Raw genomic sequence first — 23,690 nt, forward strand, 5'->3', positions numbered from 1 at the left:
TGGTTGGTCGATAACTATATAATTGAACTGTACTGAATTACCTCTCCCTAAAAGACCCCCTCGTGTAAGCCTTGTTAATAAAACAATACTTGCTTTTCGTACTGCTTTTTATGGATGGCATGCATGTATGACATGGAAGGAAGATTCTTAATTCCACGTGAATATAATTAAAAGTATATAAAATAATACAGAATATAGAATAGGGCCTACATCATGCTGTCATCAGGGGGTGCTGTTGGACATGTTGACTGCTATGTATTCTGATCCAGTGAGGAGTTTTGCTTTCACAGCGTAAACATTGTATGGTTGGATATGCCTATTTCTCGTTATATAGTCTAGCTAAAAGGTCTATTCATCATCCGTATTTGTATGCAACTGGGTACGCTTTTATGTGAACTTTGATTCAAGTTAATTTGTTATATGAAGTCTTCTGTATAAGTGCATTGTTGAATGAAAGAAATTAGTTAAATCTAGCAAACCGATGAACACGTGTAAAATGTGCACCTTTTTTATATGAAGACATTATTCCACAGCTCAAACTTCATAATACACGCAACTGTACCTGTTTTAGTTTCAGTTCATACTGAGACCTGACTAATGCCATGTTTCTGTTTCATTCAGGCACCTACGTGAATATTGGAGGATTTTAGAAAATATCGTATATTTTGTTCGAGTTTCTTTTTGTTCACGTCTCAAGCACTGAGAATAAGAACATTTTCAAAGAAAACAGACGCCATATTGTATTACAAATCTAATCCACTAATACATTAGAACAATAATGTAATAAATAACACGTGCCAAGTTTTTTACAGCTATTTTAAAACACATTTGAGGCTCTGTTTCGAGTAAATAGCATATGGTCTACTTAGAGCAGCGAAACACTGAGGCACATTGTAGAACATTAGCTTGCAGCTACGTCAAACAGTGACTTAGTCAGGCACCAGACAGTGGAGTTGCTGCAAATACAGTACAGTTTCCAGTTGTTTCTGTTTGTACTGAAACGTATCCCATAATCCTACTGCACCTGCTTTCATATGGTGGGCGATTGGATTTCAGCAAAGTCGTTCACTCGTACATGCATCGTATTGGTCAATTATAAATTGTAGGCCCGCCCCTAAACTAGCCTAGTGCACAGTCCTTCCGTCGTTACTGTAGCTGACTAGCTCACTGTCGCCGAAAAAAATTGTGCGGCCTGGGCACTTTCGAGGGGATAGATCAGAAAAATAGACATGGAGCACACGACTGCAGGAACAGAAAGATCCGAGCCCGGAGATAGCGAACAGGACGAGGAAGAGGATGTGTACGAGGTGGAGAAGATTATTGACATGCGAGCGGAGGAGGTGAGGGGGATAGGGGGTTGTCCGACCGACCGATCTTGAGAAAGGGGGGGTGTTGCTGCATTCATGAACGGCGTTTTCTGCAGTCAAACTTTAGAAGGCGCCGTGGAAATACTGATCTGGGAGGCCTATAACACAGTGTAGACTTTCTTCTAAACGCATCCACAATCCCATATTTCAGAAATATTCCCACCGCTCCTTAAATTGATGATTGGCTGTTTCTCTTAGTAGCGTTTGCTACTTGACAGGTCGCTAGCTAACGTAGCTTAGCCAACTTGGCTGATATTTCTTCAATCGATTCGCTCTGGTAACGTTTCACAGCAAGTTATGAAATTGCACGCATGACCCCAGCAGTCCCCACAGCTGCTAAAAAATAAGAAAGTGAACTAATGAGCAATTATGGTTAACTGACAAAGTACATTATGCGTGTATAGTGACTTATAGTATAGTCCGTGGTGTAACTGTACCGAGTAGTTAATAAACGGATCACAGAATAATGTGTTTCTGGACGGCACATAAGGCTAACGTTAGATTAACTGCTTCCTAGTTATCGCAAATTGGCTTGATACTCGACCCCTAAAAATGTTAGCTCGTAAACACACCTCCAAACTTTGTCGCCGAAAATAGTCCTACACTATGAACTATTAATAGCAAGGAATCCATAACAATCGAGTTGGGTGTACTGATAGCTGGCTATTTAGCTAACAAGCTATCCAATTGAATCTAGAATGTTCTGAAATATTGTAACAAGTTGGCAAGATTGCTAGCGCTGCTATTTTCGTGGAAAACAACTGCCCACTGTCTCTCAAGCATTCGTTTATTTTTGTGACGACTTTAACTTTGGCTGTATTTGTTTGGTTGCTAGGTTAAGGTTGGGTCATTTTAAATTCAAGAAATAACACATTGCTCGCTCACAGTAATATATCAATTCTTTTAGGTATAATAACCCATTTTAAATAAAAATGATCACAATTAAAATTGGATTTGGCTCTGGTTTGCGATGCAGCTATAGTGAATGTTTCTCAACTAGCCTGGGTAGAATCGAAACTGATGCTCGTCTGATGTGCTAGAGTCTAGCTGCTCGACCACAGTATGTGTACAGGGAGTGTCAGTTACAGTATGCAAGCTGTATAGATAAATGCTTATGGTGGTTGTGCCCTGCAACGAATGAAGGTCCTTTACTCGTGTGAAAGTCAGGTTATGTCTGATGGAGTACCTATGTTGACTGCCTCCGAACTTTTCCTGTCATCTTCCCCGCCCCCTCTGTGTACCCGCGCACGTTGCACATTATTATGCACAACATTCCGCTCACGTGCTGCTATGTGGTGAAGTCCTTTAGTGCCACTCAGTCTCTCTGGACTTCGTCCCACTTTTTGATATCCCAATGATGGTAAAAAACCTGTATGTCCAGTCTCGCTCTGCGACTCCTGTTAATCTAAAAGATCATCTCCTGTAAACACCACTTATTCCAGAGGGGCTGGGGACGCTTTAATGACATTTTCACTGATTTCAGGTTTGGAATGCCTGCCTGGAGAGTTGAAACGTTTATATTTATTAAGATGCAAACAAATTAATTTATTTCCTTTTCCTTCTCAGAAACAGGTGGATAATCAGGATAATACCAGAAGGCTCAAAACCTAATTTCAAGGGGGGTCCTCAGGGTGATGACATGTGTAGTTGTAGAAATAGGTTGGTGCATCAGTATTACAGAGACGGCAATTCAACCAAATGTGTGTGAGCTCACACAGTTAACAGCATCAGTCTGATGTCATAATGTCACCACCACAAACCAATATTACAGAAATGAATGTTTGTGTATGTGTAGCTCTGTTTGTGGGGGTAGGTTAATCATGGCTGGATTCACAGTCCAGAGGTTGTTTTTGGAAGAAAAAGCCAGTCATATTGACAAGCATGGCCTGTATCTGAGACTTAGTTGAGACAGCAGAGAGACTGACATGTGCCTTGCTACTGCATTATTTTCTTTCCACAGTGCCACTACACTGTTGTGTGTCATATTGTGGGTTTTTGTGTTGGATTAATGGATAGTTGGAGGGGTGTGGTGCCTTAGCATTAAAGCAGCGGTACACTGTCTAAATGAACTGGTCTGTGGACACATACTTGCAAAAACATGCAGGCACGCACGCACGCACCCACCCACATACACATACAAAGAAGAGTCAGAATATGGATATTTGTCTTGCAAGGGGAAGGGTAGTCTTGTCTCAGACTGTATTATCTACACCACTGTACACTGGTGGTTTATTTAAAGGGACACGCTATGCTCTTTGTAACAGCTGACTGCTGCTATAAGGGCTTGCCCAACATTTTTCTTCACTAGCAGCTGTGGCTGTATGCTCATGTGACATTCACCTTGTAATTATAATTAGCTGTTCAGAAGGTGTTTTCTTGTGTTGGAGGGAGCACGTGGGAAGCTTGGTGCTGCTGGGTGTTGTTTACAGACCACAGTGGCAGTAATAGGTGTTTTTGGTGAGAAGGCATAGTCGGCTACCTTAATGCTGCTTGTTAAAACATGCCATGTCCACCAAAGGAAGGAATGAATATTACAACAATAATTAACTATATAAAGAGGGATTTTTTTGGATGTGATTGTGATGCTTTCCCATGGATGCTGATGTGCTGTGGAAGTCTCAAAATTGGCCTGATCTGGATACATCCCACAAACCTCCAGTTCTGAGTCTTTTCACTGTTCTAGTACAGTGACTGTGCGCTTGTATGCACAGACACAGCAAGGATTCACCCATCTGGCAAACGGCATTCAAACAGCTGTTTTGGTCAGAGGTCGTACTGAAGTTGTGCTAGTCTGAACTCAGCGGTTCTTCCTAGCGGCCAGTTCTTTTGCAGTCATATCTGGCTTGAGTACAAGACTGTTCCAGGTCAGAAGTCGTGAGACTTTGATATAATAATCAGGTTTAATACAAACCGATCGCCAGGGGATCCTTACTCCTGTGCTTGTTCCTCTGCTGTTCCTATCGCATATTACTGTTATTTATACCGCTCCTTTTACTTTAAGGCTCACCTCAAATGCCACCAATGTGGGGCAGCCACAACTGCAGGTAACACATTTAACCAGCCACAGTGGAGTCTCTGAATAGAAGCATTCCAGATTTGGCATCGTTCATTAACCAGTATGTGTGAGAATAGACTGTGTGTGTGTGCAGATGTGTGTGTGCTTGTGAAAAAAGAGAGGTAGCTTAGGGATGTCAGTGAGAGAGCGAGTATGTGTGTGTGTGTGTGTGTGTGTGTGTGTGTGTGTGTGTGTGTGTGTGTGTGTGTGTGTGTGTGTGTGTGAGAGAGAGAGAGAGAGAGAGAGAGAGATCTCAGGGATATTGCGAGAGTGTGAATGTTTGTATGTGTGTTTGGTAGCTCTCTCCCTGTGAAGGAGACGCCTAGCTGCCTTGAGTTTCAGAGGGCGGAATGTATGCTGGAGAGACAGAGGAAGATACTGTTGGCAGTTTGACTGTTCACAGCCAATCAGAGCACAGAAACCTCTTGGATATGGACAGAGAGGGAGGGGCTCACACAGCTCAGAAGAGAGCACACACACAAACTCTTTCTCTCTCTCTCAGACCTAGTTAGTGTGTATCCCCACAAGATGGAAACATCCATTTACATAGAATTGCCAAGTTTTGCATGTAAAACTATGGGTGAGACTTTAATGCTGTCCTATGGCTGTGAGGGAAAGGTACAGAGATAAAGAGCCTTTGGCAGGACTGAAAAAGACATAACGACAGATTTGGAAAGGGGGAGAGGAAGACCCAGAGGGAGGGAGCGTGGGAGCGAGGCTGTGGGAAGGAGGTGGAGGAAAGAAAGCCTCAGAAAGAAGACGGGAGGGAAGTGGGCGAGGGAATTGATGGAGGGACGTGGAGAGTGTCTTATTACAGGCTGATGAATGTCCCTCTTTGTGAGCTCTGTGCCGCTCGGGCGCGGCTCTGGCTGAGGTGCGTAGCTGCCAGTGTGGCCAGCTGCCCTTGGTTGGACGCACCGCGGTTACTAGGCAACGCGCTGAATATTAATAACAGTGCTCTCTGAGGCCCGGCCGGTACACCACGGGTGCGGTATTTCACGAAGGCCTTGCCCCCCACCTGCTGTTGACACGCAGAGACCGTTCAAACGCAGCCGCTGTGCACAGAGCGGATCACAGGGGCCTGGAGTGCACCACACAGGCTGTGAATGAGAACACTGCTCTTCATGTGAACACACAGGCTGTGAATGAGAACACTGCTCTTTATTTGACAATTTAAAATACACATACAGCCATTTACCATTGCAATTACAGTGCACACATAAACCATCATGAAACACAAAAAATACTTATTTCCATTGTGGTCCACTGCCTTCCTTAGGAGTTTTTATATCCAGAACTTAGGTCGCAAGTATCGTGGTTGTCATTTGCCATTTGCCTGTGAATATTCCAGAAATTGTGTAACCACACACTTTTAATGCACACCCATTCCATCTCTGACAAAAACATTCAATTAAGTTTCACTTTCATTTTCCCCGCAGCCTCACATTTTTCAATGGCAAACCTGCAGGGTGTAACTTGCACCAGACAGAATATTTCATGTGAGCTCCACAAATGCGTTTCAAGCTTAAGTGTAAGCACATGACCCATGACCCATGACCCACATATGCAGCAATCTGGGTCATTCACTCCTCTTAATGGTGCTATGCTCTTGTTCCCCCAGGGGGAGGTGCTGTACCGTGTGCGCTGGAAGAACTACACCTCGGATGAGGACACCTGGGAACCGGAGGCCCACCTGGAGGACTGCAGAGAGGTGCTGCTGGCCTACAAGAAGAAACTGGCAGAGGCCAAGACCAAGAAGGACACGGGGATGGTAAATTAATGACCACACACATACACACACAGACACAAATACACACACGCACACATGCACATGCACACATACGCACAGACACAAATACACACACAGACTCACATGCACACACACACACACACGTACACACACATGCACATGCACACATACGCACACACACAGACACAAATACACACACATACACGCACACACAGATTCACACACACATGCACACACACACACACACACACACACACACACACACACACACACAGACACAAATACACACACAGACATGCACACACACTCACACATGCACACACACTCACACGTGCACACACGCACACACACACGCACACACGCACACACACACGCACATATACGCACACGCACACACACACACACACACACACACACACACACACACACAGCCAACCAAACCCACATAATGGGTCAATCAGTGTTATGTGGCCTGTACCATGGGAGTGAAAATTCAAATAAGTAATAAATAAGTATTTTTTTTCCCACTGAATCTGTATGGATTGGCTAGAAGGACATTGCTGGTGTGGAAAGTAGGAGGAGGTGAGGAGGTGGTCTGTGTACATGAAACCTGATCATGACAAGAAGCAGAAAAGCAATTCAGGGTCAGGTCTGGGGCACTGATGTGAGTGACCCCAGGCCTCCTGTGTGGTTGGGCCAGAGATGGTGAAACTGTTATAAAGTTTGCTGATACGGGAAACACCACTTGCACACATCCATGGCAGCTGTAGGAATCTACTTTGGTCGTTTGCCATTTCTGTTTTAATGGACAGATGTGTTTTGCTTACATGCAGCTTTTGGTAACAAATTGCTGATGCCCGGTCATCAGGGTCATGACCGATAGTAGTCAATACATAACCTTACAACATGAGGCTATATGTCCCACTAGGTGTAAGAGGAAAATTGAGAGTGATGTATTTTTAGGAAGCTAATGTTTGGGGATATAGTTTTAGATTTTGGCTAATAGGCTTAACTAGTAAACCCATACAAAATGTTAACTGTTCAGCATTAGGAGGGCATTTTAAAGATTTTCTGTCTGTGGCAGTGACATTGTTGTCCTGATTGTAGTGGGGAGCCCATTCCACCGTGGGGGGCTTTACTTTTATTGTTACCGTTGTCTGTATTTGTACCTTCCAATGCCTTATAATTGTTGCTGCTGCTATCTTTCTCGGGAAGTGCTTCGAACACATTACCTAAATAAAGTAAGTATTATTATTAGTATACATTTTGTATTTAGCTGGGCAGCTGTACTCAACCCTCTGGTGATTTGAGATATGTGGAAAATGTTTCTCTTTTGTAATTTATTCTGTATGTTACTGTGAATACATTTAGGCCTATTTGCTGCCACAACAGCACAATATGTCTCCAAATGCTTTTCATTCACAAACTGAGAGACTTTTGGTTTTCTGTTTTGAGATGGAAAAAGTTGTCTCAAGTACCAAAGGCTGCCCATTTTTTGAATTAAGCCACTTGCAGAGAATTTGTTCTGTTTATATGAGAGTTCTTTATGTTCTTACAAGTTTTTACAATGCAGTCAGACTGGTAGAAAGCTGAGTGTCAGGTACAGTTGAACCAGAGGTATTTGTAGCAATCCATTCCTTTTGTTCTTCTGAAAAATAAAATAAATAAAGGCGTGAATTGCGTGAACGGACCAATCAGGCAGCCCTGCCCATTGAGAGCCGGTCTGGTAGCAGTCAGTCTATCTCAGCCACTCTAACTTATTACATTTCTGAACATGAAACATGCAGGTGGAGGAAGTGCAGGTGGAGGTGACAGCCAGGGAAGGACCCCCGCAGGTAAGAGCCCAACCCCCAATCTCAAGTGCCCCAACCCTCACTGTGCCCTGACCACTTGGAAGAAGCGTGGCTTTGGGGAAGCCCCTGTGTTTGTGTGGCCCATGCAGTAGGAGGTGAAGCTTGAGGGGGTCTGTAGTGTTTTGTGCTTTCATTTTGTCTTTGATTAGATGGCATGTAGAGCTAGATTTGTTGTTTTTAGTTGAAATCTTTTTCATGTTTTTTTACTCCTCTGTTCTGACCGTGAGTGAAACATCAAGTGAAACAAGGACACCTTTTGTCTTACTGTGCTTGAAACGAATTGCGATTGGGGGGGAGGGGGTATCAAAGTTCATGTGAGTGTGAGTGCGTGGTCACAACTCGTGAGCTGTCGTGGTGGAGAGGGTGCGGAGGCAGGAGAGTCAGGAGATGAGACAAAACTGAGAAGCTGATAAAGCCATTCATACGTCTGCTCCTTTCCTAGCCTGCTCAATCAGGATTTACAGTATTAATGCTGCCATTTCTCTTTGCTTTGCTTATGTTGTTGATAACTGCTGCTGCCTGCCAAGAGCATAAATGCTATTCGATTATTTATAGAAATACTATCCCTGCGTAGTATTTAAAAAGGGGATAATGGACAGCTCTGCTCCACTAAGCAGGAAAGGGTACTTACTGTGCTCTCAAGCGAGGAGAGGAACTAGGCCCCAGGATAGCTCTAATGAGCAGAGAGGATCATGGGTAAGATCAGCACAGTCTCACAGCAGTCTGAGCTCTCTGGTCCCTGTAATGCTTTGAGCCTGGTTAGAGCAATCCCTCCTAGCCAAATCCCTGGCGGCCACTTTCCACGCCTAGAGAGCAGATGCTCTTGACAATGAGCGGGCCAAAGAATCACTCGAGCCGTAGAAAGGCAGTCCCGCTGACTGAAGCATGACCAGATGGTCACTCCTGACTAAGCTGCCATGACCATGTTTTCTTTGAATTTTGTATGGTTTTAGACGGAGCACCTCTTTGCAAAGCTAAATCGTGCGTCTATCTGCTATGGGTGTATCAGAACTTTTAAAGCATATGAAAAATATTAATCTGCTTAAAAGGTGCAGATTCCACCTTCCATATGTCCAGTAACGGTTTTAATCAGGATTGGCCTAAGTTTAAGCAGCAGTGTATAGTAGAACCTCAAAGGTGCAAACCTCAGTTACGGACTGACTGGTCAACCCAAAGTAGCATAAGCAATTACATATTTTTGAGCTTCTTGTCTTTTAATGCATAGATTTACTGTTATTGTCATTGATGTGAAAGTGTTTGCACTTTCCATTGATGGAAAAGCTGGAAAAACATGTCTTTCTCTGTCGGCATGTTGGGTCCCAATTTTCAAGGTTGCAGTATAATGAAGCAAAAACAATGGTACCTTGTGGTATGCAATAAAAAGAGTGTTTTGCTGCTTTGCTGGTTTTTGTGTAAAGCCTCCTAGGCATACTCACTATCAAGACACTGTCTCCTCTGCAAGATACTTTCACTGATGCTGTGTTTTGTATGATAATCTTTTTGTTTGTAAATTTGTAGTCAAATTTCAGCTCCGTATTGCTACTACTTATATCCTGCTCTTTTTTTTTAGTCTAGTTTAGTTTTTTTAGACTAGTTGTGTCTTTCATCAAAGCACCGATTTAGAATATTTCAGCAATAATGCTTTTATAGAATGACCCCCCTGACATACTTTATGATTTTGGCAACCGGTTTGTTTTTTTGTTTTGTTTGTTTTCTCACATTGTACTTCAGACCTCTGCCCACCAGAGGTTGTGGTAGCCTTTTTGTCAAGGCCCTTCTCAAACAGTTATCCCATTTGCCTGTTCCACAAAGCAGGATTACTAAGTTAGACCAATAACTGCAGAAAGTAAAACCCAAAGCAGCTATTCTGCTTCACTCCATGCGCAAGATTTGGGTGGGGTCCAGGTTTTAGTCAGCGCAGTTATATGGGTCATTTGGTGATCCTCATTTGTGGAACAGGCCCCAGGATTTAGTACCACAAGCTCAAAGACAAGCTTTTCATTCATGTTTACTTGACTTTCCTCAGAACAACTAATTGTTTTCATAAATTACTCTATCAGAAACTCAGTTGAACAATTTATCACTTGATCGTTGGAGTGCCTATGAGAACCCCTGGAGGATAACCATTGAAATACAAGTTTAAATCCCTACAGGTCACATGGTGGAGACAAACTAATGGACCATTTATTATACTTCATCTTAGTTTGTAATAGTCAAATTATGTTACTAACGGTTATAAAGGTGGTAAGTTTGAGCTGCTGCCACTGAGAACTAAAATTCAGAAGCTGAACTTTACGGTTAAGTGTGGCATGTTGGTAAATATGGGCTGAGGAACTTCTGCTGGAATGCAGTCACCTGATTGGACCATGTGCGAGTCCTTTCTGAAGTCCCATCTGTGTTCTGGAGCTCTCTGACAAGGCCTTTTTGCGTTGTGATGTGAAGTTGTCACTTTGGTGTCGCCTTTAGACAGCAATACAGTGCCTTCACATTGTTGACGGTTTTATACAAAGCTATACGTTATGTTTCCCAATAAAATTTTTTATAGTATTTTATATTATTTGGTAGGTTGAACATGGTTTGTTGAAAGTTCTAAGGGGAGTGTTTTCAGATGCATCCATTGTCTGCATCTAAGGAGTTGGGTGCATACCGAGATGTGTTAGTTTCCTGTCTTTCTCTTTCCACCCCCATCCAATTTTTAGAAGCTGCCCATGAAGAGTGACCTGTTTGATGCTGACTCAGAGAGCGAGGATGAAAGGCGGGCCACATCACCCCCCAAGAAGAAGAAAAAGAAGAAATCGTCCAAGGAGGTTACCAGAGATCCCTCCCCTGATTCATACAGAAGAGAGCGGAGGAAGAAGAAGAAGGAGAAGAAGAGATGGAAGCAGGACAAGGTTCTGCCGGCACCCGAGTCCGATGGTACGGAGTCGGAGCAGGAGAAACCCCCGACCCCGTCATTAAGCCCATCCCGCAGCCAAAAGAGGCTCATCGAGTCCGAGGAAGAAGAGGAGTCCCCCGTCTCCCCCAAAAAACAGAAGCGAGACAAGCCCAAAGAGGGGGAAAAGCAGAAGAAAGAGGGTGGAGATGGCAGAAAGAAGAAGGACCACCGAAAGGAACCTGTGTCCTCTGAAGAGGAAGAGGAGGAGGAGGAGAAGAAGGAAGAGGACGACAACGACAACGAGTCCGCCAGCATGGACGGGGACCCGAATGAAACGGCCCAATTTGACGACGGATCAGATAGAAGCCCCGCCCCTGCCCTCACCTCCAAGCCGACACCAGAGAAGCAGCAGGGGGAGGTGGCCGACACATCCGGGGCCAATCAGAAGAAAAATAAGCCCGGGCTCAAGTTGCAGGGCATCAAAGATCTCATCCAGGTGAAGAAGAGGAAGAAATCCCCGCCCTCTTCCCCAGCCCTGGCCCCGCCCCAACTGAAGCTGAAGAAACTGATGAGCGGGAAGAGCGCCACGGAGAAGTCTCACGGGCGGTCATCCCGCGGCGGCGAGAAAGCAGAGACCGCTCCCCTCTCCTCAGACTCCAGCGACGCGCCTCCTACGGGCTCCTTCAGGAAGAAGAGCAAAGGCAAGGAGGAACCCTCCTCCCCTTCCCCATCCTCCTCCTCCTCTTCCGGGGCCGTCGCCAGGGACGACGATGCCAGGCCTGACTCTGGGCTTGCCGCTGCTATGGCCTCAAGTTTAGGCACAAGGGGCAAAGACCTCGCCTCATCCAGACAGGGAGACAAAGCTGAAAAGGAGCAGCCCGCCTCCACCAACCTGTTTGAGAAGTTCCTGCTACATTGCGAGGCCAAGGACCGCATGCCCCGGAGACAGGCGGTCCACTCGTCTGAGAACCGCGGGGACCAGAACAAGACCGGCACGCCAAAGGTAGCCCTCACTCCCAATACCAGTTCTCACGGCTGATTACTCCTCAGAGTATCCTGTGATTACTGATCATACCTGTTCTTACTGTGCATGCATGTTTGTGTCATTACTGAGTGATCAGGCATTTGCCTTCATATGTGAAAACAGGTCTCATATGTTCTCTGCATATTCTGTACGCTCCAGAATTATTGGTGTGTACTGAATATCTTATCATTCTAATTCCAATTCTTGCTCAGCAAAAAAATATTATTTTTATTTAAACGGTGTGTAACTCCTTGATTGGAACGAAAGCCTACCATACCGGCCCTTTCAATAAACACTCATCTGCTTGGTGAAGGACACAGGGTCAAGTTATGGTAATGAGGTCAGGAAGAGATGTAACACATTCTGTTCTGAACACAGACCTCAGTAAGGCCAGAGAGAAAAACCAGGCCTCCTAAGGAGTCGGCAGCCCTGAAACCGGAGCAGGACAGAACGGATAAGGTGAAGAGGGACTCTCAGACACCAGAAAGTGAGTTTTAAGGGCCTCTCGATGACTGGGAACTAGAGGCTTGAGGACCGCAGTCCCAACTGTCCTCCAAAATGTTCATTTTCATCCTACTCCACTCTGTGTAAAAGATAGTCATTCAGTCGGTCAATCTTTGTTGCATGAACATGAAGAGGGTAGAGCAGATAGCCAAAGGAATTGGAGCAAAGCTTTAGCAGCATAAATGAATTCTTCCAGGGTGACAGCAATGCATAGGATCTCACAAGGCCCAATTTAATGCCAAGTTCTGTGCTGGCCTTTTTGATAAAGTAATGACCTACAGCTGAGTCCATGTGTTCTTGGTGAAAAGGTTATACTGTGGTCGGGGAGTGAACCAGCACTGATGTATACTGTAAGTGAAGTCAGAATGGTTGGTTGGAACAAAAGCCAGCGTACATACCCCTGCCCTCCAGGAAGGAGGGTGGCATGGAAGAATGTCCAGTTTTTACATTTTCCTGATTGGAGATAGAACTGAAGGGGAACGCAGCTACCAAATGTCCACCTGAAGACCCATTTCTGAAGTTCTATTGCTTTTAGGTTTTTCTGTCAGAGGAGAGGAGAAAAAGAAACTCTGGGAGAGTGGTTTGATTGGATGCAATAAGCAGCATCTCTAATGAGCACCTAAGTGGTCAACATAAAGCTGTTGACCGGGTACAAAATGAAGCCTTGACAGAGTTGGTTAAATGTAGTTAGTCTGTAGTCATGTCCATACTGGCAGTAATGAGAGCATGCCATGTTTGTAGTAATAAAATACAACATATGCAAAATTAGCCCTGGAAAAACATAAACTAATACCTTTCCACAAGTTGGTGCTTGTTTATGCCTTGTATAAGAGAGTAATTATCTGTGTTTGTGCTTAGCCTCCCGGCCAAAACAGAGCCTGCCCGCCCAGGAAACGAAGCCATCTGAGAAGAAAGAGAGCTTGGACAGCCTGGCAGACAGACGGGCTAAAGTGGACAGTCAGGGAGCGCAAGGCAAGACTATGGTGGAAATGGATAATGAGAAGAGGGAGGAGTCTCTGGAGAAGGGGCGGGAGTCTCGAGAGAAGAGGGAAGAGCCTATGGAGAGGGGGCGGGATTCTAGAGAGAAGAGGGAGGAGCCTCGAGAGAAGAAGGAGGAGCCTCTGGAGAGGGGGCGGGAGCCTCGAGAGAAGAGGGAGGAGCCTCTGGAGAGGGGGCGGGAGTCTCGAGAGAAGAGGGAGGAGCCTCGAGAGAAGAAGGAGGAGCCTCTGGAGAAGGGGCGGGAGGCTCGAGAGAAGAGGGAGGAGCCTCGGGAGAGGCGGGGCAAGCCTGAGGAGGCTCATGGAAGGCTGCGGGAGAGGAAAGCGACGGATGTGGCATCCCCCGAACGGAGGCGAAAGAGAGAGGACAGTGAACCACACCTTTTTGGAGCCTGCGATGAAAATCCGGAGCCTCAAGACAGAGCTCCAGGTATGGAGCTGACCCCGTACAATGCCATAATGCAAAAGTCATCCGTCTCAGTAACTGGTGCAAGGATTGGCAAAATATGAACTTCTGCTTCATTCCTTAATGGTGTGAGAAGCAGAACAGACTGAGCTTGTAGGCCGAGGCCTCCATCAGTGGGGTGCAGCTTGCCAGACCAATCCTTGTTGGCTTTAAAATCACTTGGCCTGTTTGTCTTTCACCCAAGATCTGTTTTTGCTCAATAACTTTCAGTTTCTCCAAATACTATTATCTAAATAGTGCCTTTTGTACACAGCTGTATAACCAATTGTAGTTAAGAACAGTTAACACAGAAAATAAAACTATATACCATACATTGATGATTCAAAGAATGTACACTGTCCACCAAAACAAAAGATGAATTGATTCCAAACTGTTGCCTGGGTGAAGGTAGGGTGTGCTGTGATATACTGACCTGTGTAGTTCTGTCATAGACCGAGCTCAAGCTTCCCTCAACCTTGGGGTGGATATCAAGCTGGACTGGATGACATTAGAGGACTTCCAGAAACACTTAAACGGAGAAGACGAGATTCTATCCACTGCCACCATAACTTCCAGTGAGTCCTACTTAAACACACACACACACACACATACATATGTACACTCATAACACTTTGATTTCATAAACCATTTCATAGCTCGTCAGCTCCCCTAACAGACTTTCTCTTACTTGTTCACGCTTACACTTTCTTTTTCTCTCGCTCATTCTCCCTCTGTCTCGCACCTTTTCCTCCAGATGAGCTCCGAGACGCAGTGAAAGCCGGAAGCTACCTTGCGGTGAAGCTCGCGCTTGGGTCGAAAGAGGACTACAACCTGGACCAGGAGGTGGTGCTGCAACCTCCTACTAACAGCACATTCACATACCCACCTTTCAAAAGAGCTCTCAGCCTGGGGCAGGAGGGCAAAGCTATGCCCAATCAATATCAGGGTTAATAAAGGGGAGGGTTGAGTCGAATAGGGGTCCATGTTCCATTGCTCTCTAGCGACCCGGGCTGGTTGATCAAGTGCCCCTTGGCTGCGTATGACGGGTCTTCCTCCGAGCTTTGCTGTGATGTGTAGAAGCAGGCTGGTTGCACCCCGAGATGAACCGCTACACTCAAATCAGCAGTGGGGATTGCACATGTACAAATATGCACGTTATGGCAAATGTTTAGTTTGACATTCTAATATAGGGTAGAAATTGAACAGGATCAGCCCTACAGTGACCACATTATTAGGTACGCCTATACACCAGCTTGATAATGCAAATATCTAATCAGCTAATCGTGATGACAACTCGGTGCACAGAAGCATGCAGCAAGAGGAAATGGTCAAGAGATTCAGTTGTTGTTCAGACCAAACAAGACCACCTCAGAATAAATGTGATGTGTGACTGCTGATCTCCTCCTATTCACACAGCAGTCTCTATAGTTTGCAGGGAATGGTGCAAAAAACAAAAAAAAGTTCCTTATTGCCTCCCTTAATAAATATGCACAAAAAAGAATTGAATGCATTATGCCATTGATCTTGAATTGTGCCCCTGGACCACTGGCAGCAAAACATCAGTGACCCACATCCAGAGTAGTATTTCGCAGTAGGTATGAGGTGCTTCTCCTTGTATGCATTCTACTTTTGCTGCCATGTTGATGGTGTGTATGGCCAAAATGTTCAATTGTGGTCTTATCTGACCATAGCACTCTCTTCCAGTGCTAATGATGTCGTTTGGCAAACTACATAGACTTGGTTTCGTTTCTTGTGCTCCGTGAAGGCTTTCTTCTTGCATGATAAAATTCTTTTTGTAACATGAGTAAATGTATTGCAATAAAAGTTTTCCCCATGTGGTTGAATATGACATAGATTATTATTGTTTGTGATTGTGATTATGTTGTTTATTAAATACAGCTTTCTTCATTTTTTATGAAGGGTGTCAATAATTCTGTATATACTGTATAGACTGTATATATACATATAAACTGACAGGTCTGCATTTCTTCATCGGGCTGTAGGGTCAGGCTCTGGTGTAATAGTATGTTGTGCCCTCTTGCGCCCCCTGCAGGACTCGAGTGGGATGTCTCTGGTGATGCTGGCGGCCGCAGGTGGGCAGGATGACATCCTTCGGGTGCTGATTAAGAAGGGGGTGAAGGTGAACTGGCGTCAGAAGAACGGCACCACCGCACTCATGCACGCAGCGGAGAAGGTACCGTGCCTCAGTCGCTTACAAACACCTTTATAAACATCTAAACCATAATGTATGTATTGTCATGAACATAATATTAAGATTGTGGGCCGGTTTCACAGATTAAGCTTAGTCCTGGACCTAATTTAGTTTTATATAGAGAAGGTCCATTAAAAATTTAACTTAGTCTAGGACTAGGCTTATAGCTTCAGAAACCTAAACATCTATACGTGTCCTGCTTACTCTTACTCTTGGGCACTTTGGTCACTAAGGAGAAAAAAAGAAGGTGTTATTTTGAAAGTAAGTCACTGCCTTGGGCTCTGCATGTTCGTTGTGAGCTAGTTGTGGTAAGAGACTGTCCAAGTAGTTGTGGCTTTTTAGCAGACGCATACCAAATGGGATGGGATTCAGACCTTGCATTATCAATTATTTTGCTGACAGAAGTCCATGAGATGGATGAATTGTTTCATAGTTTGCAGCCCAATGTTTCTTGTAGGCTTACAGTAGTGTGCGTGTGCGTGTGTGTGCTGCAGAACTTCCTGTCGACTGTGGCCATCCTCTTGGAGGCGGGGGCGCATGTGAACGCCCAGACACTCGGGGGGGAGACTGCCCTCATGAAGGTGAGGAGGATCGGAGGAGAATCATACCAGCACCCATTTAAAATAAATGACACGTCTTAATCTGCTCAAAGCCCGCTGCATCGTGGGACTTGTAGGCTTTGTAGGTTCTGTTTCCGTGTGGCTGAAAGGAGCGATCCCTCCTGTTGAACCCCCCAGGCCTGTAAGCGGGGCAATGGCGACGTGGTGCGTCTCCTGCTGGAGTATGGGGCAGACTGCAGCATCTTGTCCAAACACCAGAACAACGCCCTGCACTTCGCCAAGCTCAGCAACAACATGGCCGTCTACGACCACGTGAAGGAGCACACGAACACGTGAGCCCCGGTCCCACCACACTCGGGTGGACAGACACACGCACACACACACACACACACACACACTCTCGCTCACAAAGATGCATGCCCTCACACACTTGTATACACTCTCACATAGGTACACACACACACACACACACTCACGCGCTTATAGATAGACACATTCACATACACGCACACACGTGCACACTCGCTCACACTGATGCATGCACACACACTCGTATATGTATACACACGCACTTGCGTGTGTATACATATACACATTAGCATACACACTCACACCCGTGCACATGGATACACGCGCATAAATGCACATGCACATTTGAGCCTCTGGTACCCAGTACAGAATGTGCAGATTAGTCTGGTCAGATAAGTTCAGGTGTTTTGTCTCCATCTGTCTCTGTACTGTGCACTGTGACACAGGTCAGTATGCTGAATGGTACACATTGTTCTCCCGCACACTCTCAGGTTGTGGAGCGTTGCGGAGGAGACGATCCGGGCGTACTTCGAGACCAGGCTGGCCCTGCTGGAGCCCGTGTTTCCCCTGGCCTGCCACAGACTGTGCGAGGGCCCCGACTTCAGCCTGGACTTCAACTACAAACCCCCATCACACTGTCCCGCCGAGGGTGTGTTATACACGCTGCTCCATGTACACAGTCTCTCTCACACATACACTGTTACTCTCTTATACAAACATACAGTATATACACGCTCCTACATGTACAGTCTCTCTCTCTCACACACACACACACACACACACTTTATTACTCTCTTATACAAACATACAGTATATACACGCTCCTACATGTACACAGTCTCTCTCACATACACTATTACTCTCTCATAGAAACATACAGTATATACACGCTCCTACATCTACACAGTCTCTCTCTCACATACATTATTACTCTCTTATACAAACATACAGTATATACACGCTCCTACATGTACACGGTCTCTCTCTCACATACATTATTACTCTCTTATACAAACATACAGTATATACACGCTCCTACATGTACACAGTCTCTCTCACATACACTATTACTCCCTCATAGAAACATACAGTATATACACGCTCCTACATCTACACAGTCTCTCTCTCACATACATTATTACTCTCTTATACAAACATACAGTATATACACACTCCTACATGTACACAGTCTCTCACATACATTATTACTCTCTTATACAAACATACAGTATATACACGCTCCTACATGTACACAGTCTCTCTCTCTCACATACATTATTACTCTCTTATACAAACATACAGTATATACACGCTCCTACATGTACACAGTCTCTCTCTCACATACACTGTTACTCTCTTATACAAACATACAGTATATACACGCTCCTACATGTACAGTCTCTCTCTCACATACACTGTTACTCTCTTATACAAACATACAGTATATACACGCTCCTACATGTACAGTCTCTCTCTCACATACACTGTTACTCTCTTATACAAACATACAGTATATACATGCTCCTACATGTCCCTCTCTCTGACACATACAGGGCGGCCAGTAGGGTAGTGGTTAAGGTGAATGACTGGGACAGGCAAGGTTGGGGGTTCGAATCCCAGTGTAGCCACAATAAGATCTGCACAGCCATTGGGCCCTTGAGCAAGGTCCTTAACCCTGCATTGCTCCAGGGGAGGATTGTCTCCTGCTTAGTCTAATAAACTGTACGTCGCTCTGGATAAGAGCGTCTGCCAAATGCCATTAATGTAATGTAATGTAACATACACACACCCACACTCACAGATTATTACTCTCTTATGCAAACATACAGTATATACACACACCAACTTGTGGAAAGGTATTTGTTTGTTTGTTTGTTATTGCTATTTTCCAAGGTTTATTTGGCATATGTTATATTACTACAAACATGGCATGCTATCTCATTCCTGCCAGTATGGACATGATTATTGTATGGACAAGGTCACAGCAGCACTCTTATCTCACCAACAGCAGCCATGTGGTCTGAACACTGCTGGTAATGAATTCAGTCTGTGAAACTGCTGTGAATGAATCAGTCAGAGATACAGCTATTAAATTAATCCAGTCACTGCTACAACTATTAGTGAATCCAGTCAGTGATACAGATGTGAATTAATCAGTCAGCGATACAGCTATTAAATGAATTGTCCAGTAATGCAGGTGCAAATTAATCAGTAAATGATACAGTTGATTTGTTCTGTAATGCAGGTGAAAATACATCAGTCAGTGACACAACTTCTTCATTGTTTCTCCATGCTATATCATCACCTGTTCTGTTTTCCTTTCCCCATCTCTTCATTTTCTCTCACTTTCTGTCTTTCTTTTTTCTCTCTCTCAGGATCCGGGATCCTCCTCTTTGTGTTCCACGCAAACTTCCTGAACGAGATCACAGCCCGGTTATGTGGCCCCTGCAGTGTCCATGCTGTGGTTCTCAACGACAAGTTCCAGCTGCCCATCTTTCTGGTGGGTCCGGGTCGCTAGCTTCAGGGGGGTCAGACACGAGGGTTACAATTCAACGATAACTACACTGGCATTGAGGAATATAAAGCACTGGTAGGATTGAGGGTTCAAACACATTTTCACCTGCTGAAAAACCAATGAGGGAGTAAAACTACCAAGTTCTGTCAGTCGCCTGACTTCTGTGACCTTATTGTGGCTACACCGGGGATTGAACCACCAACCTTCTGGGTTCCAGTCATTTACCTTAGCCACTAGGCAACAGGCTGCCACTAGATCTCTTGAGGAAGCAGGATAAATGTGTTTATTATGCGACTATTTTGCCTTGTTTGTTGGTTTCCCATTTTTGCTATTCCATTGTCCTCCCCACAGGACAGCCACTTCATCTACTCCTTCAGTCCGGTGCAGGGTCAGAACAAGCTCTTCATACGACTGGCAGAGTCACCCACCGCCAAGGTGAGAGAGTCCACCTGGAGCACGCCTGACCAACTCAGGGATAATAATGTATTCAGTAATCAAAATGGAGTCACAGCGCACATCCCTGAAGATGTGTGGCCAGGCTGATTCTAGTGGAATTTCACGTGCTTATTTCCATCGTGGGGCCCCTTGGGTCAGAAATGGCATGCGTGTTTGAGGCCATAATGCAAAACACAATGTGCTGCACACACGTGGAGAGAATTAAAAAGAGCTACGGGGAACCGTGAATGTGTTTACACTGGTGGGTTTCCAGCTGGAGATCAATGCGTGATGGTCGTGGCTTCACCAGGCTGCATTATCCTCCTATTCATGCACTACTGGATTTACGTGATATAAAGTGTCAAAGTATATATACACTCACTGAGCACTTTATTAGGTATTTATTAGACTTATTTGCTGAGACGCCACTAGTCACTGAATCTTATTGTGAGGCTCTTGTGGGGTGAACGTGTGCAGATCTTGTCGCTTCTCTCCGCTTCCACAGGTCAAGCTGTTGATCTGTGCCTACAGAGTGCAGCTGCAGTGAGGCAGCCACCCCTGCAACCTCCACCTCCCACCCCTCCCCCCGGATCAAAGTCACGTGTCGTCTGACCTATCGCGGCCCCAGGGCTGAACACTCCCCACCACACCCAAATATGGCGCAGGCCACACCTCAAAGTTAACGCTGCCAAAGAAGATGGATATGCATCACGGCGGTGATGTGGTTTTTTTTATTTTACGTTTTGCTTTTCATGTGAGCGTGTTTCCAGTGGAAGAATGTGTTTGGTATTGATTGTGCATATTGAAGTGCTGTGACACTTCAAAACATGTTATGTCGCAAAATGTTATTAAGAACTAATGTTATTATGTTATTATTGGAACTGATGAGTTGTGAGATGCACCTACTCCCCTGCAAGCAGACAGGCGGACAGGAGCTTTGGTCCTGGTATCCCATGGTGCTCGTGACTAAGCACACCGGTTGGTCGGGGTATAGAAGGGGCAGTACCAGCTCGGTGGGTTTCCTGTCCGTAAGCACTACGAAAGCATGCAGAGGAAGTGCTGTTCCGGGTGTAATGAGATTCACTGGGATTTTCCAGCGTTGTCGCAACTAACCTGCTTGAAACTCTAATAATTTATTAGCAAAGTCTAGGTCAAGAAGCTACTCTGATGAAAACACAAACATGACAGTTAGTGAAGTTTGTATAAAAAAACAAAAAAATGGTTTAACACAAGATCTGTTGTACAGGGTATCTCCTCATGCATATTCATGAAGCAAGTTTGACATTGTGCGAAGTTACTTTGGTGAATGGAATAACTTATGACAGAATTAATTCTGCCACTTTTTTATCTGCCCAACAAGCTGAATAGCTAGCTAGCTAGCTAGCCTTTTGAGGGAGCTTTCCAGACCAGTGTCCTAGTGAACATCCAGATGCTGCTTGTTTGTTTGTTTTTTTTTTTTCGTTTTATTTTGCATATTAATTTCGTTTGGTCACTGAGCATGTTCAGTGACTATTCAGATGTAGGCTGTCTAAAACCTGCCGCTGCTGCTCTCTATTGACAAGCAGGCTAGCATGTCCATCTTACCTCTGCCTGTGGCAGGACAGAGGATGGGGAGGAAGAGGAACACAAGAGGAGCGGGGCTTTGTTTTTAAGCTTTGGAGGCCAGTCGTGTGGATTCTCAAAACGTAACGTTTTTTAATTTTTTTTTAATTAACTTTGCTGTCCCATTTAAACTTCTTCCTTCCTGTGCCCGGCAGGCTGGGGAGGGTGATGAGTGAGGGCTGACATGACTGCACCCCCTCATGGTGGAGGGGGGAATTACTGGACCAAGCCTTTGCTTTGCCCTGAGGTCACCCACACGCTTTCTTTTATTATATGTTAGGATGGAACTCCTTGGTCAAGACCTTGTTTGTTAGTTTTAGTTTATTTTAGTTGTATTTAATTTTTAATTTAATTGACACTTTTGAGTTCCATTTTGTTTTGCTTGTTTGGTTTGTTTATTAGTTTTTGTCTGTTGATGTGCCGTTTCTATGGTTCTATGGTTCACTAGTTTGTGATTAGCTCATTTGGCTGGACGCAGTTTCTATGGAAACTGCACACCTTTTAATGTGGCTGACCACATGCCCAATGCCCAATCACAGCGCACCTGGGGTGGGCGGGAGGTCCTCATAAGGGCTAATTGGGTGTTGTCCTGTGTTCAGTTGGGCGGAATCGAACTGTGTGCCCCTGATCCAATCAGGGAGACCGCTGAAGGACTGTAATGAGGGTGTACATGCTGTACATTTCTATGGCAACACGTAACCTTTTGCTTTATCGAGGATGGCAAAAGAGTAAATAAAAATATATATAGAGGTGTATTTAAAAAATCAAAAATAAAGAGTTTTAGTTTTTTCCAAATAATGTAAGATATGATATAAAAAACATATTACCAATACGTTGTCGCATTATTTCTTTGCATTAAATATTGCCACAATCTTTAAACAAAATTTGCTTTTTTGTGTCCTTTCTGACCAGCTGAGCATGTGCAAACACACCACTCTCAGGATGTGCATATCCTGAAATCATATCACAGAGCACGAGGGAAGGTTAGGCACAACACACTCATGTACATACACTTACACACAGTCTGACGCTCATGCCTACACACACACCTAAGAAAAGCAGCGAACATGTCCGTTCCTATTAAACCTCCCAGTGCATGCTTTACCCAGTAGGGCAAAGTTAAAACTCTCCTAGAATTCCATGTTCAGCTCCTCTCCTGCAGTGCAGAGCAGAGCCGAAGCTATAACTGAAAGGGGCAGTGGGGGAGGTGGTCGGATGTGCAAAACTACACCAGAAACCTCAAAATGCCTCCAAATGAAGGAAATGTTGCAGCGTAGGTTACTTTGCAGGTGGCGCGTACGCATATACGAAAACAAAATCCGGTGAACGACCTTTACTGAATATGAAATGCATATGCGCAAGTACACATTTAAAATGCCCATCCCTGGTTGTGAGCTTGCTGCAGTGTTTGTAGGCAGATAGGCACATAGAGGCTTGTGTGGCACATGAAACAGTACGCTCTCTGTTCCCGCTGCAGAAGGAGGAGGAGGAGGAGGCTGTCCTCCGCTTCCCTCACCCCTTCCGCTTCTCCTGGCTCTCTCCTCACCCTCCCCCTCCCTTACTGTAAGCGTGGAGGCCCGTAGCAGGAAGCACACTCTGTTAGCACACCCTGCCATCAGCCACTTCCTCCCCAAATAAACCGTCGTGCGTACAGCACCTGTGTGCGCATGTTGTTCACATGCAGGAGGTGGTGTGTGTGCCCATGTGGGTGTGTGACAGTCTGTTGCTTTGTGAATACGTTTGTCTAATTGGACAGTGTTGTCTGTGTTTTGAGTGGTGAGCGAGGTGGCCTGTAGCGTAGTAGGTACGTGACTGGGACCCGCACGGACGGTGGTTCGAATCCCGGTGTAGCCGCAGTAAGATCCGCAGAGCCGTTGGGCCCTTGACCTAGGCCCTTAACCCTGCATTGCTCCAGGGGAGGATTGTCTCCTCCTTAGTCTAATCAACTGCTCTGGATAAGAGTGTCTGCCAAAATGCCTGTCATGTAATGTGTATGTGTGTGGGAGAGAACTTATGTTAATGGACACTTTAGTATATCTATTGCGGGAGGGTTATCAGCAGTATGTGGGATGCAGAGCAGAAAAAGTCATGTGAGCCCTTCCTGTCTCTCCTCTCATCAGTCTGGGTAATAAAATAATCACGGGCCATCCATTCTAATACTGTACATAAAGGCAAACATATGTTGG

General features: G+C 45.1%; 1 protein-coding gene across 2 annotated transcripts; it reads left to right on the plus strand.

The window, feature by feature from the left end:
- The first annotated feature begins 1,148 nt into the window (after positions 1-1,148).
- Positions 1,149-22,388, plus strand: LOC133124719 (M-phase phosphoprotein 8-like). 2 transcript variants are annotated; one of them, XM_061236149.1, is made up of 15 exons: positions 1,149-1,340; positions 6,044-6,193; positions 7,960-8,007; positions 10,725-11,903; positions 12,303-12,411; positions 13,287-13,856; positions 14,324-14,446; positions 14,626-14,714; positions 15,925-16,065; positions 16,578-16,664; positions 16,821-16,975; positions 17,444-17,601; positions 19,328-19,452; positions 19,819-19,902; positions 20,408-22,388. In XM_061236149.1, exons 1-15 carry the CDS (start codon positions 1,230-1,232, stop codon positions 20,447-20,449), a joined length of 3,171 nt encoding a protein of 1,056 aa, XP_061092133.1. In that variant the 5' UTR covers positions 1,149-1,229; the 3' UTR covers positions 20,450-22,388. The 2 variants fall into 2 exon arrangements, with proteins under 2 accessions (XP_061092133.1, XP_061092134.1); XM_061236150.1 differs by lacking the exon at positions 7,960-8,007.
- Positions 22,389-23,690: the final 1,302 nt, after the last annotated feature.

This window comes from Conger conger, chromosome 3, assembly GCF_963514075.1.
Source record: "Conger conger chromosome 3, fConCon1.1, whole genome shotgun sequence".
NCBI lineage: Eukaryota > Metazoa > Chordata > Actinopteri > Anguilliformes > Congridae > Conger > Conger conger.